The sequence below is a fragment of the Pleuronectes platessa genome, chromosome 16 (genome assembly GCF_947347685.1).
Source record: "Pleuronectes platessa chromosome 16, fPlePla1.1, whole genome shotgun sequence".
NCBI classification, from domain to species: domain Eukaryota; kingdom Metazoa; phylum Chordata; class Actinopteri; order Pleuronectiformes; family Pleuronectidae; genus Pleuronectes; species Pleuronectes platessa.
In genome coordinates, this window is record NC_070641.1 from 20,575,076 (window position 1) to 20,592,096 (window position 17,021).

The 17,021-nt window shown below is 43.4% G+C and overlaps 1 protein-coding gene across 1 annotated transcript in view; it reads left to right on the plus strand.

Moving 5' to 3' along the window:
* LOC128459122 (protein kinase C beta type) overlaps positions 1-3,891 on the plus strand; it is a 58,219-nt gene extending 54,328 nt beyond the window's left edge. Inside the window, exon 17 of the mRNA XM_053444226.1 lies at positions 2,462-3,891. Within this exon, the coding sequence (XP_053300201.1) occupies positions 2,462-2,638 (177 nt within the window). The 3' untranslated portion in view covers positions 2,639-3,891. The remainder of the gene's footprint in view (positions 1-2,461) is intronic.
* Positions 3,892-17,021: the final 13,130 nt, after the last annotated feature.

Sequence of the window (17,021 nt, forward strand, 5' to 3'; positions counted from 1 at the left end):
TTAACGATAATTGTTTATGAAGGATTTGTTTGATGCTCTCTGAATCCATATCGCTGGTCGACTAACTTTGATCAGAAGTTGGTTTTCCAAAGTCTTTCTGATTATGGTCTGTTTGTGGTTCTGGAAGCTGGGAATGTCCTTCGAGAGTCTGTTTGATGGTTGAACAATTGAGCTTTTGACTGACGGACCGACGGACTGACGGCTTTATTCATGTCACGGATAAAAAACGGTCAAATCATTTTCATTCACGTTATTACTGTGTGACTGTGTAAGTCAGTCTGTCCTTCCTTCCAGCTGTCTGTCGTTTTCCATCCCTCCATCATCAGCCCATCCTTCGACTGTATATGTTCACATCCACATGTTTTTATTTGTCCTCTCAGTGTTCACTGCTCTCTCATGTTTGTTTGTGTTGATCTGCATGCTCAGTCTGGAGCTCAGTCTCAAATGAAACCTGTGTGCAGGGCACTACAGGATTCTCACCTCACCACAGGGTTTATTTAAAATACAGGAACTATATCCAAAATGAACTTAAAAAATAAAAGTTATCCCCATTTAATTCCCTGCAGAATCGACCGTTTTGTCTCTGAAGCAGCTTTTCATCAAAACCAAACCCAGTTCCATCCCTGGTCGTGAATATGATACAATAGCTAACGCACTCTTAGTCAAGGTGTTCTGCCCTGAGCCGATATTTCCAAACTTTGCGCTGCTCATTTCATTCTCCCATTCGGTAAATTCTCCCCATCTGGTCCCCAAACTGTTAGAAAAAAACCGGATGCAAGTAAGTAGCTGATTGACCCGGGTGTATATCTCATTTCACATATTTCCCCAAACTCTAAACAGTCTGGCTTAATTTCATTTTGTTTTTTCCGAGTTACAGAGATTTAATGAGTTTGTAGTTTTCCTCCGGGGGATGTTGTCAGAGGACATTGAATCCTTGTTGTGTTAATTAAAGCTCAGCACAGTGATGTAGATGGAAGGGGGGGGGGGAAAGGAATAGCTCGGCCCAAAGTCCCCGTGAGGCACACTGTCAGGAAAATATAGTTTTCAAGTTAATAACTTGTTTTATGTACTTAGACGGACGCACGTCTCAGGGGTTAGAAGCTCTTTTAGTTCCCAGTGGTCAGGAGGAGGAAATGAGGTGGACTGAAATGAACAATGATTTTTTTTTTCTTTCTCCAAATTGCTTCTTGAGAAAACAAATTCGACCTAATGTGACGGCAAACAGTCACTTTGTCAGCAGTTAGGAAGACAGACAGGAGTTAGCTTGGAAAGCTGCATCCATCTTCTTCTCTTTCTGCATGTGTCTCATTAGCTAGAAGAGTTTTCAGTGTTTTCAGCCAATAGATAATAATTCAAGATGACAATTGACTGTCATATATGAGCTAGAACAGCCGAGGCTCATGCAAGACCCATAAATTATTCCTGTGAAAATGTAAAATAAGAATAAACCCTGGATCTGCCTACGGATCTGGATCCAAACCAAAATTCCTGCCTTCATAGAGACAAGCCCCGCCCCTTTACAAACTTTTATTAAAATCAGTCGAGAACCAATGAACAAACACAGATGAAACCTAATCTCCTTAATGGAGGTAAATATCTCGACAGTAAATTAAATATTTTGACAAACGTGCAGATTCCCAGTTATTATCTCAGGAGCTTCTTGAGTTGTTCCCCCCGGCTCAGTATGCGCTCCGATGATTCAGGTTTTCATATCTCAGCAGGTCTCCACAGCTGCAGTAAATAATTAACCCACAATTATGCCATCATTATCTTGTGGCTCTCAGAATTTCTTCGTGTGCAACTATTTAGAAATTCCAATTAAATCCAAGCATTACAAGCGACAGTAGAACGAGTGGAGACCTCTGCCCCCCATGAAACCACAATTCAATTTAGTCTGCGCACACACTCATTAATATCAGTCCCCTAATTATGTCAGAAATTAAATGCTAGAAAGGTTTTAGGGCAAAATAAATGAAAGTGAAAGAACAATTCATAGATGTGACCGCTAATTATAGAGTAAAAGAGTCAAATAAGAGCTCGTTACCAAAGAGAAAAGGTCCTTTATACCCACAGGTCCAGGTTAGTGCTCTGCCACAGGACGTCTGAGACTTCAGGGGCTCTGTTGTTTTTGAAAAGTGGAATATGTTTCAAATATTAGAAAAGGGAGCGCTTGATTCAACCCCTCCTGATACTTTTATCACTCTGATTATCTTCCGGAGGGAGTTGAATCAAGCGCTCCCCCCCCGAGCACTGGCACTTCATATTTGAAACCATGTTCAGGTAATGTCATCTCACACCCTGGTTCAACCTCATCATTCCCCTTCTTTTGTTTTCCTCCCCGACTTCTCCCCCCCCCCCCCCCCCGCCCCAATCCATCCATTCTTCCCCTTCCCCGCACCACCCACCCACCCACCCCTCCCACCCCCCTGTACTCCATCCTCTCCCCCACCCTCCTCAACAGTGCGGACGGGAAGCTGAGAACTTTGACCGTTTTTTCACGCGCCACCCGCCCGTGCTGACCCCTCCCGACGCGGAAGTGATTCAGAACCTGGACCAGGAAGAGTTCCAGGGATTCTCCTTTATCAACACGGTGTTCCCATCAGCTGCTGCCACCCCCGCTGCTGCTGAGAAGGCTTGATTTCAGCTCACGCACAGACACATGGACACACTCACACAAACACACAAAACCATTCCTGTACTTTGGAATACACACATACACGCTCACATATATACTTACATAATATATATTAGAAATTGTTTTTGTTGTCACAATCACCAAGAGGCCAAGACCTGACCGCACACACACACACCTACACACACACACTTTGTTCACACTGTTGCAACCTGGTTCTACTTGTGTCAGTTTTCAGTGAAAAGTTACATCACTGAATGTTTTTGTAGGCTATGAAACTAAATGTAGGATGTTGGCTTCTTGTGAAAATTATATCTCAAGAACATCCTGAGGGAATTTGGTACAAATGTTCATTTGGATGAAGTGGTTCGATTTTTGTGGTCAAAGGTCACGTGACCTCATAGGTGTACTGTACTGATTGGCGGAGGCATAAAACCTCAGGCTGGTGATTCTCATGTCCTGCTTCCATCGGATCAAAAATTTACTCTGAGCTGGTTTAATCTGCTCTGAACTTTCTGAAAGCATTTTGCTTCTGAGTTGCTTTTACTGCTAAAACCCAGTGTGTGTAAAATTGTTACATGAAACCACAAAAAAACATCTTGAGGTAAATGAACAGACTCAAGTTTTCAGCCGGTTGTGTTAACGGTGTGAACAAAGTGTTTGTGTGTATTTCACCGAACTGAACTGAAATCAGTGTTAGGAGATTAATGGCGACCATATAGAGAGTTCATTAAATGTCAAATTTACCGTGAGGGACCAAGATGTGTGGATAATAAAAGCAGCATTGTAAAAATGCATAATTAAAAAGAATAAATTGACCAAAATAAAGTAGGAAGGAACTTGATTTAAACAAGTCACGATTCCTCCAGCAAACACAAATACTCAACTGCATAATTTTACATGTAATATAGTTTCATCTTTAACTTCTTTTTTTTCATTCCTGGGCTCTTCCAATGCGTTTTGAGTTAGGCCTGTTACTCTGCTCCGCTTTTTATTCAATGTATAACAACAATAATTGTGTCTCTTTATCCTTAACTTAGCTAAAGCTGGAATGCTTGACATACTGTGCATGAGTTTCTATATTAGTAAGATATAGTAACAGCCAAAGACTTTGTCTCCCAACCACATTTTAGCATCATCTCTCTGCACCTCGCTGATCTTCTTCGTTGTTTTTGAAATAAGTATTAAAAGAAAACATTGGGATAAACAAGGTGAGGTCAGAGTTGTGCGACGAAGGACAAATATTAACACAAATATCAGATTGTCTGCGTGTGTGTGTTTGCCAAAATCATGATGGTAAAGTGCTGTTGGGAAGTTTAGTCTTTATTTGGGCTCTGAGTTAAATAGAACATAAAAACTTCTTACTCACATTTATAGTTATCTAGTATTTTTAAGCAATGAGAGACTATAGCGGTTAGTTTCTTTGTGTTCAAGCATGATTCCGATACCTGGGCATTCGTTTACCATGTGTGTTTATGTGAGTGTCGTGTCCCCACCACCAGCTCCATGTGTTTACATCTGTTTGTGTGGTGAATGTCAGCCCCCCCCCCCTCCCCCCACTGTCTATCTACCAGTGTTACAAAGATCCACTTCACTTCCAAGTGGCTTCAGAGAGATTAGGAGGAAAAACAATACAGATATGATAAACATCTATGTGTGTTTGAGTCAACACGACCTCCTCGTCTCGATGGGACAGAGCGTTTTCTACTGGGAACCTCGGGCAAAAAGAATGAAACCATATCAGACGTTCTCGTCTTCAATTAAAGCTCTGAGATGATGAAGCTTTTGGCAGAAGGCTTTTGGCTTGAGGCTGTTTCCGACCCCGTGGTGTCCTCGCAGTTCCCTGTACATAGCTGATCACAGGATATTGTTGCTGTGGACTAACTTTATAAGCTGTTCTCAGGGGCTCCCTCTCAGCTCGGGGGCCCCAGCCTGCTTTGCCCCCCCCCCCCCCCCCAACCCCACCCCCCTTCGTTGCAATAGCCCTGAACGCTGGTGAAAGTTTTTAATGTGAAGGTGTGCACAGCGTGCCACCCTACTTTTTTCTGATTTTGATTTTAGATCATGTGGGAAAAGGATTTGAGCTTCGACTCACGGTGTTGTTGTATTTTTTATTATCGTAGCTTTCTGCATTCCGCAATAAGAGTTTCCATCGTGACCACAGCGGCCGTACACGTGGCCACTGGTTACCACTCGGCTTCAGCAGCAGCAACGCGTCTGTGTTTTGTCTTTTGTTTTCTTTAGCTAGCAATAATCTCGATGACAGGGAGGAAGTGACGTATTCGCAACTGGACCCACTGTAGGACTGACTCAGGTTATAGGAGTGTAACTGACTCACATGTGCTTTTTAAGCATATTCATCTCGGCCAGACACAGAAGTGCAGCTAAAACTCACTGGAAGTACCTGATGTCCTTCATATCGTGCTCCTCTTCATCACAGAGGGACATCAGGGCAGACTTTGAACTATCAGGTCCACTGGTGTTTATCAGTAGTAGTGGGATGAAGTTTTCTACATGTTTACAGCTCAAGACGTCTGTTTCGGTTATTTCTATGGCACAGTAGGAATTACAGGTGTTCAGGGGTCTGTTTAGTCCTGAGGACCCAGATTCAGAATCTGCATCAGACCAGATCCTGCTCAGTTCTCAGATCTGTGTCAGGATGAATCCACTCTGGTTTCTCTGACTTTAGATCTGTTCATTGGACCTTATCGTGGCACTGCAGTTACTCGTTCATGAAAAGCATTCGGTGTTGATTCTCTCTCTCTGTGTTCGGGTCACATTGTGTCTCCGGACCTTCTCCAGAGTTTTCCTCTCACGCATGAACCACTCAGCAGGAGATTCTCCGCTCAGACGAGTTCTAGAGCTCGCAGTGAATCTTGAGGAGGATCTCCTGCTGGGTTCTCCCTCGAGCTGACGTTCTCCCTCGAGCTGACGTTCTCCAGATCCGGAGTTTTTACCGTTGGGCTGGCAGGAGAAACTCCGGAGAAAGTCCGAAGCCACTCACTCGTACGTCAGCTTTTTTCACTTATACCCAGATCGAAGAATATCTGTAGATTATCCAGAGTTCAGTGCTTGTCTGAAAGCAAATGAGTCAAACTGACAGGAACTATCTCCACTATTATGAAACTGACTATTGTGAAAATAATATATCTATATCATATCTAAATTTAACAATAAAATAAAATATTATGATTATTTCACAATAGAAATGTTGGTATTTTTAAAAGAATTTCCCCTTTTTAGCTTTATTACAAAAGCTCAATATGCTCACATATGAATATCTGATAGATAAAGTTCCAGTTTTCCAGACAGATCACTTTCCATCAGCTACAGTTTAGAGTAAAACACTGAGCTATAGATTTATGCTGTGAATATTTCTACCTTAGAGTCAAATTGATGTGGAAGAGATCGTTCCTGTCTGTGATCTCAAGTCTAAAACTTCAAACTACGACGTACAACTCATTCCTTGTCCATTATATTTGTGTCGGTGTTCATTACAATTAATGTTCCCCTGTGTTATAAGAAAAATACCTATATCTATATTCACATAAACATATAAACTGTGTCAAATGTTGATAGATACATATAATATACACTGTCAGTATTATAAAGAACTAGAGGAATAGAAGTCTTACTCCAGGATTTGTGCTTTTGTCTCTGTGACTCCTTCCTGCTGAAGGAGAAGCAAAATGAAATCTGCATGACAACTGTTTTTGTTTGACCTTTTTATTAGTTAGGATTTATATACACTTAACATATTAGGGTGATCCATGTTTTCTGTGTCAGCGATGCTTCAGAAGTGTGACGCGAGCCCAAAATAATGAAATATGTAAAAAAAGAGGATAAATGCTTCTCACAGTGCTTTCCATGTGCCATTTTTTTGTTTTCCAGGAAAAAACAGGTATACCTTAAAAAATAAATAAAGGATTCAAAAGATCATTTATGGGATTTTTGTTTTGTTTGTGCTCATCATCGCAGCGTGTTTATTTGATTTGCTTCAGGAAGCGACTGCAAGCTTTTTCCACGTCTGTGTTATAGCCCCTCTGCTTTTCTTTCACTCTGTTCCCGTCTGACACAAACTGCTGCTGTCCATGGGGTAACAGTGAGTGTCATAGCAAAAGAGAATAAGGAAGGGATAGTGAGTGAGTGAGAGAGAGAGAGAGAGAGAGAGGGAGAGAGGGAGAGCGGCGTGAAGGTGGTCAGGGGAGAGCGAGGGGAGAGTGAGATTCCAGCGATGGATAGTGACAGTCGAGGAGGTTTTCTGAGCAAATGTGAGAGAGAGAGGAAAAAAATAAACAGATGACAGGGAAGAGGGAACCAATTCAACAACGGAGGGAGGTGGGGGGGGGGGGAAGAGGTAGTAAGAGGGAACGGCGGTGAGGAAGGAAGGGAGGGAGGGGACGAGGACTCCAAGCGAGGCTCTGTGAAGCGAGGCAGGCGGCTACGACAGGCTGTGCATATTTCATGGCTGCCACTTATCATAAGAGCCTTTCCCTGATGGGGGAGCGTAGGTCTGATGACTTCAAGGAAATAACATGCAGAACACGGCCTACATACACACACAGCCCTGCTGAGCCACTCAGCCGCTTCACGCCGCCTCTAAAGCTGCTCACAATCAAAACGTGGTTGAGCCGCCGCTCCGGCTGCTGCACGTTCTCTCTGAACGGGGGCTACTGCATCCTGCACCATTTAAAACCCCTGGTTCAGTGTGTAATGTTCACACGTGTGGACACACACTTCATGCGGTGGTTCTGAACCGAGTCGGAGCTGTGGCACAATTTGATGCCAAACAGAATCAGCAACACACCAGTTACCCTCTGGGAGTGTGAACGTAGAAACTGGTTTAGGTTCAGTTTCACTGGGCGGGAAGAGGGGAATTATACTGGGGCTCAACTTGGAAGAAGTTAGTCAGACGTGTAGAGGCGACCTTTTGTTTTTACATTGAGATATGAACTGAAGGCTTTTGACCACATGAGCACGTCCGAGATCCCACAAGTTATTAGATTGTTTTTTAAATGGAGCTTTGGTTAAAGCAACTCGACCTATGTTATATATTTAGTCGACTTGTGTACCCACATTATCCAAAGACACTTTTCATACCCCAAAACGATCTCCTATTGCAACGGGACATTTCATTTTAGTCGCCTTTTAAATTGCGTCTTAACATCTTGACTCGTGACCTCATCGGCTGTTTTTTCCTTCAACTCATTATTGAAATAATATTAAATATAATGATCGTTCTTTTCCGTTTGCTGGTAGCATGAGTTTAATTCATCCCCTTATTTGTGAACACGATTTCCATCAGGCAGATTTCCATACATAGTGAAGACTACAACACCCATGATCCCACGCTGCTTCGAGATGTAATCAAACTAAAGCTTTTCATTATCGTTTTGATTGAGGGACCCCTAGTGGCCGTAGTAACATTACATACATGTTTAGCAGCCTTCCTGTTTAAAGAAGCTGTCAAATGTCTGAGGATCCTGAGCGACAGTCAAACACCACAGGTTTGTTTGAGTTTCATTTCCCTGAGCATGTAATAGATCCTGTTAACTACAGTGTAGCTGCACTTACACTAACTGGAAATGTGAGCTCATTAACCAGCTAGCAGGTTAAACTGAGAGCATCCAGAATCAGGCCCGTCAGGTGATAGATTTCCCACCGACCCCTGCAAGTGTCTCAGAGTCCGATTCATCTCGACCTTTAGTGCAGAACCAAATTCCCACCGCTCGATAATTTATTAGCTTCACGTGACTTCGTGCAAAAACCTGAACAGCGTCCTGCAGCTTTGGAGACGCAGGCCACGCCCCCGTACGTTAACCACTTGCTCGCACTGCGGTGCCACTTTATCCCTACAGCAGTTCAGACTCCTGTGTGACAGGAAGTCCCGGCACATAAGCTGTGTAAAGTTTGTATTGGAGTAGATGTAATAGCCAGTGTACACAGTAAGCCGCGGCAGTGCTGGAGTGCGTGTGATAATTAATTCCAAATGTTGCGGCCCCCCCCCCCCCCCCCCCCAAATTAAAGCCAGTGGCTTCAGCACAAAGCAGCCTGCGCTTATCAGTCCAAAACAGGTCAGCGTTCGATACCGCCTTTCATTCACCCTCCTCTCCTCACCACCTCCCCTTTCCTCTGTGCCTCCCACTCTTCCGCATCCTCGGCTCGCGTCGTCTCTCCTCCCGCTAATCCTCTCGTTACTGAAGAGAGATGGGGCGAGAGAGGCAGGGACTAAATTAAGGACTCAGAGTCGTGTTTCTCTATTAAAGCCACCGCCTCTGGAACACAGTGATGTGAAAAAATAATTGTGTGTTTGCCCCGATGCTACTGTTAATTCTGAGCTTCTGATCTATACCAAGGGCCACTGATATTTATCTCACTCGCTGTCCTTTACTGCATCTCTCTTCTCCTTCTTCTTATTTTTTTCCCCCCCTCTCCATATCTCTGTCTCTCTGCCTCACAGCATTAACCGCAATTGAAGCGCGCTGAGATGGAACACATTATGAGCCGGCCTACATGGCTGGCAGCTGTGTGTTTGTGTGTGTGCGTGTGTTTGTGTGACCTCAAATGTGCATGTTTGGTAAATAACTGCGTGCTGTGCACATCGGATTGTTCTTTCTTTGTCATATGTTGAATGACATTTAGTTTGAAAGTAAATCAATCCTTAAAGATGGCTGACATATAGACGTGTACGATTTCATAGAATATTCCTTCAGGACACGATCCAGCCTCAGACTCTAAACCTGCTCTAAGTGCCTCTGGTTTAAATAAATATACATCTAAAAAGTTGATTAAAAAAACTACTCCGGATATGAAAATTGAAATCCCACCACATGCACATGAGTGTGGTAGCAGCCAGGAGTGCAGGCCTCCCTTGAGAGGAAGCACCCTGGTGGATATCATGCCCAGGAACGTGAGGTGGATCTGGGCCAGCTGTGGCAGGTGTGTACCTGTGGATGGAGACGGCTCCTCCGAGGCCGCGGGAGAGTCGGCAGAAGGTAGGAGATGTTGTTTGTGGTGCCTGTGATCTTCAAAGCTCTCCTGTCCCTCGCTGTCTCTCTCTCGTCGATGTGTCTGACCCAACCCGCTCCTCCTCCTCCTCCTCCTCCTCCTCCTCCTCCTCTTCCTCCTCCTCCTCTTCCTCGCTCATGAACGGGAACTCTTGCGGTGTACGAGCGTGTAATCGTCTCTCTACCTTCAGGAGTGTTGGAGTAAATTAATGACATTGACTTTGATTCCACTCTTCTTTACACCTGTCCCTTTTTCTTTCTTCGTCTTTTTCCTCCTCTTCCTCGTGCTGTGAGTCGGACCGTGGCTTCAGCTGTCTGTGTTCTTCCAGATGTTGTGATGCTCAGACTCTTTGACTTTGTGGATGTGTTCGGCAAATCTCTGGCTTCCCCTCGCTGTCTTCTTTACATCAAATATTTATGGTTGTGGATTTTCTGAGATTGCCCCTTGTGTGGGTCTCTGAGTCTCTCTGTCCATCTGTCCATCTGTCCATCTCCACTGATCAGACCAACTCTCACTAACACTGAGTTGAGTCTTAATAATGATCACGTGTTCCTCAGTTTCCGGTGGGTTTGTTTGGACGGACATTTCTGACCTGACAGAGCTCGTGTTAGTTTGAAAGCAAAGATGTATTTATGTGGATGTTGTGTGTGAGTGTGTGTTTGTGTGTGTGTGTGTGTAAGACAGCCGCTAAGTTGCCCCTCCCCCTCTCACTAACATACACTCCTCCATCTTCAACACGCCCTCCGCTCTTTTCTTTACTCCGTCCATACTCCAACCGAGCCAAGCGGTGCATTAATGATGCCAGGCCCCAGAGAAACCCTCTGCTAACACACACACACAGACACACACACACACGCACACACACAGTGGCCCTCACCCCCTACACAAAGTCACAGTTGCAGTTGGCTGCACTTCAGGCTCCCAGGTCTCTTTCCTCTGTTGATTTACAGTATGTGTCATTTTCTCTCTCTCTCCTGTGAACCTCCCTCAATCAAACTGTATTGTTACTTTGATCGTTTCCTGCTCGACCTCTCTCTCTCCTCTCTCTCTCTCTCCTCTCTCTCTCCTCTTTCTCTTGCTGGTGTGACTCTGTTGATATTAACAAATCATTAGGACTTTATGAAGACAGGCCGTGGTCAGGACAGTCTGCACCACTGTGTTTTAAATTCAGCAGATCTTCACCAACATCTTCTCTTTTCAGAAGTTTCTTTGGTTGCTGTCACAGTGAAAAGGAAAAGCTCATTGTTGACCTGTAGAAGTTTATTGTCCCCTGAAGATGCCTGATTCTTAAAATCAAGATCCAAAGAGATCTGGATCCTTCCCTGATCCATAATCAATCTATTAATCAATCACATTATATTGGTAAAGACTATAGTCACAAATTACAGTTTGTCTCAAAGGGTTTAAAAAGGGGGGACATCCTCTGTTCCCCTATCATTGGGAGGAAGAAAGTGTAGAAACCACCGAGAGCCACATGTGAGGGATCCCTCTCTCTGTCCTGTAGTTTTCCATAAACAAACAAACAAACAAACAAACAAACACAAAACCAAGATACAAACAGACGGGACTAAAAAACAGAACTTCTGTGGTGGATGTAAAAATGTCTTTGGCTGATGTGACTGAGTTTGAATGAAGAAAAGAATGAAAGGGTGTTTTTTTTAAAAGGAAGAGTTTGACAGTTTTGGAATTAAAATGTTGTTGCTGTTATAACTGTCGAACAGTAATATATTCTCCTCACCTCCCGTCCATTCCATCTCCTCCTTCTCCATTTGTATCTCCCTCTCTTCCATCTCTCCCTCTCTTCCATCTCTCCCTCCCATCTCTCCCTCTCCACCCGCAGAAGAACCGCAAGGACGCCTGCAACTTCGACAAGGAGTTCACCAAGATGCCCACCGACCTGACGCCTACAGACAAGCTGGTCATCATGAACCTGGACCAGGACGACTTCCAAGGCTTCTCCTACACCAACCCTGAATATGTGTCTCCTGCAAATTAACGCACGCTGCGTCACACTGACGCACCGGTTAGAGCAGATAAGATAGGCAAACATAGCACTACAGCTATTGTGTGTGTTCACTAAATGTATGCGTTCCTTTTTTAGGCCTCATCTGGGTTTGTCCGATAGCAGGAGAACAGTCTCACGACACCAAACGTACAGAAACACTCAAAGATTTTGAAGCATTGTGTCAAAACGAGTCCAAGTTGTCGCACGTTTGGACAAAAGCTTGTGTGACGTGAAAGATTGATGCAAAGATGTAATTTCCATGTCTGTGGTTCAGGCAACAAAAGCACTTATGGGTGAATGTGAGGTTCTGTTTGAATGAACGTTGACATCTCGCTTTGACTAACGTTAACCAAACCATGTGAGTTCCACAACCAATCGTGTCGTCAGTACAATCAGATGAACCCGGTTCGAATCCCGGTTCGGCTGGAGTCCTGTGGAGTTGCCCCCCCCCCAATTCTCTGTTAATAATTCACAAATATATTCAGTATCAACATATTTGCAACTTGACAAATGCATAAATTAACAACATATCCATGTAATGTTAGGAGAAAAGGTAAAAGCTGGTCCATATATGTTTAGTTTGCTGCAGCTTAGTTGTATTTAAACATCATTTCTAAGTCGTCTGTTGTTTCTCTGGTCGTTGATTTGACGGGCAAATCTGATAATTTCCTTATTTCCAAGAATCCCTCACAGAAAGCAATAAAACTCTGGAATGTTTGACATAAAACTAATCTCCTGAGATCATCGTCTCAATAAGATTTAACAAAACAAACAGGAAATCTGCTGAATATTTAGATTGAAATTATTTCTGTGTCATGACAACTTCAAAGATAATAACTTCCTGAAGCTACAGACAAGAGCTTCTGTTTCTGTGGCGTCTGTTGTCGCACCTGCAGCCGGGGGAGCGTTGTCCTTCAGTCAAATCTGTGTCCTCACCCTCGTCCATGTCTCAGCCCACATGTGCTCTGTCCTGAGTTTCACTGGGAGAGCACAGACTCAGAGGGAGCGACTGACACTGGGCCACCACAGAGGAATATGCCTAACGAGCAAATTATTATTTATTCTAGTTTTGGCTCTAATCCATAGTTCTGACGAGGCGTCACCGGGAGCCGAGCGTGACGCCGTGTCACTGGGGTTGCAGATGCAGCAGTCACCAGTGGAACATGCACACGTACACACGTGCACATACACACACACACACACAGTGAGTGAGGACCCGCTCTGACAACCTCTGAGTGAGCGATTTCACAAACAGCAATAATAAGAACAGCAATGCAGCTTTTCTCAACTCTTTATTTTGCACCTCCTTCCCCTAATCCTTCTGTATGCGTGTATGCACGTGCATGCATACATGTGCATGTACCGTCCATATGTTAGGAGGAGTGTGTGTGTGTGTGTCTGTGAGTGTGTGTCTGTGTGTGTGTGTGATAAAGCCAATTATTCCAAATTCAGCTCAAATTCAGCAAATCTGCCTTCCAGCTTCAAACCACATTACATTGGCTATAATGCCAACTAGCGTCATGTACTTTGCACACATACACACACACACACACACACAAACACACACACACACACACAGCAATACAGTCCAATCCATGACTGAGGGTTGGAATTATTAGGTGAAGCGTAACAAGGCGGACAATGACTGTGAAATGTTGGCTCCTGGAGGCACACAAGACATATACTGTAGGTCCATTACACAGGCCTAGATTTCCTCCTCCCTTCTTTAATCTGCTCAAACTGTCCCTTCACAGACACTATATACAGAACATATGCATATATTGTACATAGTTATAAATAAACACACACAAACACACACAGAGAACAGAGAAGAACTCTTTCACCTTTTGGAAATAGATCTGGACCTGACTCTGCTGTCCTGTTCACGTCTCATCGAGTGGGTGTAGTTGTGTTGTGTTGTGTTGTGTTTGTCGCGCTCAAACACTGACTTGTAGATATTGTTCAGGTTAAGGGTGTAAATACGTCCTATGCTAATCGCTGCCTACTCTAAACATCTGCTGTTGGGAATCACCGGCCCTGAAGCATTTAATAGCACTTGACAGCTGTGTCTACCTGTGTGTGTGCGTGTGTGTGTGTGTGTGTGGGGCTGAGCGAATGAACGAGTGTGTAACTGTACCTGCATGTGCTGTAATCCAGATATGTAAAGTACTTTGCAGATTAATATAAGAAAACTGTCAGCAGCTAACAGTCTCTCTGTACTCATCAGTGGTGGAGGAAGTACTTCCTTAAGTAAATGTACAAATACAACGACAAAAATGTACTCAAGTAAAAGCAAAAGTACCAAATTTACTTCTCCTACTTGAGTAAAAACAAAGCAAGTACATGTTTTTAAATATGCTTTAAGTATTAAAAGAAGAAGTACTTTACGAGTGTACTACATCATCAACTGAGTCTTGGTGATGAGGTATTTTCTTTTAAGTTAAGCTGAGATACATGAATATTGGACTTTAGTACTGTAACGAGGTAAATGTACTTATCTCCCCCCCCCCCCCCCCCGGAACGTCCCTCGGACTCCACAGCTCCGACTTGAGAGAGTTAACATGAAATGAAACACTTCATCAGGAACTCGTACAAAGAAGTTTTCCATGTTTTAGGAAGCGACGTGTCTGATGTTTCAAACTCTGCTTCAGGACTGTGAGGAATTATAACTATGCATGCATGTGATGATCTCTCTCTTTCTCTCTCATATCTTCTTCCATGCGATATGGATTTATCCTGTATTTAATGTTGATCGATGGACCGATGTGTGATAATAACTTTTCTTTAGGCGTTAATAGGCTTTATGATAAAAGGTTTGCCTCGCGTCATTGTGACCTACTGATGAAATATATCTGAAAAGGACCGTGTTCTGCTTCATCTGTACAAATATAAATATTTTTCAAGTCTCCAGTCTTCCATTTCCATGTTTGCTTTTATACACAGAGGAACTGATGTGTTTAGGGTTAACGATGATATTAAGATTAATAAGTGTATGAGTTGCAATAGAAAAGTAGAAGATGACTGAACTATAATTGACATTTTGCGTTTAAAGAAACACTTGAACCCTCCACCATTCATTCAGCTGTACAGGCTCTGCAGGCCTCTCCTCCTTCCCCTCCTTTCTTCACGTCCGACCTTTTACTTGATCTCACCTTTCCATCTGTTATTTTATTATTTTCTTCTGACCTTTCCCCTTCCTTCCTTCCTTCCTTCCTTCCTTCTTCCACTTCCACTCAGCTCCCCTGTTATCTTCTCCTTTACCCCTCTCCTCTCTTGCATTTTTATTCTATCACTTTTTTTTAGCCATTTTGATTATTACAGAAAACCTTTTTATTCCTACTTGTATTTCCTCCTGTTCCTTTCTTTTCCTTTGTAATCCTCACTTTAATCATTCTGCTTGACACTGTTATATGACGTGCTATTACTGAGTTAGAATTAAAACAATTGGTCGGCTGCCTTGAAGTTGTTCCTGCTTTGATTTCAGCTGAGCTTACGTGCGATACAAGGCGTATAGTATAGTTTACCGTGTGCAGACGCCAGTGAGGACTCTGCAGAAGGGGAGTTATAATGTGTTTGTAGATAGTTTATTAATAAGAAAATGTGTATTGTGATGTTTTCAATCGTAGAATAATAAATCATGTTGAAAGAGCATATTGCCTTGTTTCCGTTCACTGATTAATGTGGATGTTGGTGTGGTAACAATTCTCTCTGCAACTTTAATACACTTTTGTTCCAACGTGTTCTTGTAAATTCATCCGTGTGTGAGTACTGCTACTAGTGTTAACTTCAACTAGTGTCCAAGCAGTTTAGAGAGTGAGGGAGAAAATATCAAATACACCTCCATCCAAACTCCTTTATCGTCAGGTAGCGCTCTCACCACACCGTGCACACCACTCAGTTAGTTAGATGTGTTATCGGTGGTTCCCATGTTTAGGGGGCATCACACTGATTCTCTGGGAGACTAGTTGGCTGCTGGTGTGGATAAGAGGGGGGAGGGGCGGGGGTTGAAGTGAACGACAGCAGGGCAATGCAGCACACTGGAGAGAGAGAGAGATGAAAAAGGGAAAGTGACAAAAGAAAAAGAATCTCTTATTTATTTCATTCAGTGGATCTTAAAAAAACGCTCAAGAGGGGAGCATGACTGAGGAGCTTATTGGATTTATTTCACCCTCTCTCTCTCTCTCTCTCTCTCTCTCTCATGCTGCCCTACACACATTTTCATTAGACAAGCATATTAGACACACTTTCACACCATCAGACATGTGCTCTCACAATTAAGATACATCTGTGTGTGTGTGTCTCTGACTTCCTCTCCCTCCTCATCAATCAATCTCACTGTCAGTCAATCAGTGTTCGACGCACGCACGCACGCACATTCACTCTCTCTCTTTCACACACACACACACACTTACACTTTCATTGTGCATGCCTATTGGAGACACTGTCACACGATCACTGACCTCATGTCTCCCTCAGTTTGTCCTCGCACTATGCAGCCCTGTACAAACACACACAGCTGCTCCACTACAACAGAAACAACAGACACCGATCACGTCTGTGCTCCGTCCATCTTTATCAAAACAACTACAGCTGCTTGTTGTTTGGACAAAACAATTAAATTAATAAATTGGGCGCTCACATAGATGGGAAAGATGGACGACACGTTCTCCCACTATCGAGAAATGAAACCAAAATATTGCCGATATGAAAGCTGCCATCTTGCATGTAAGAAAAATTAACCCTTCAACGTATACAAGTGGGGAAACAACCACCTGAAATAGGAGAATTCGCTTGATGTATTGACATTTCAATTTGACCCAAGTCCCATCCACTAACATGGAGAAGGCAGGATGCATGGCCTATACTGCAGCCAGCCACCAGGTGGTGATCGAGTCGCTTTGGCAAGCACTCATGTCGCCTGTCCATTGTAGCTAGCATGAGCCAAGATAACCACGATGGCTGAGAGAGCGCCACCTACAGAAGCTAAGATAACAATATAATCAGTTTTGTGTTGCCAAATAAGACAACACACGCACACACTGGAACAATACTCCTTAACAACAAATACTCACACTCACAGACACACTTCTTCATAGACCTTTTTCTGTATTTGTGGATGTGGTCTAAGTAATAAATCAGAGTTTTGACGTATTAGCATCTCGCCAGAATCCTGCCACATCACCATATGTCCTCTCTCTGCCCCGGAGTCATTCCCATCTGGTGAAACCCTCTTGAAACACACAAACAAACCCAGATGCACATAGACAACCATAACGTGCACAGAGAAGAGCTTCCTCATACACACATGCATATGTAATTCTAACAAATGCACAGAGATATAAAAAAATAAAAATAACACAACCACATAGGTCAAGT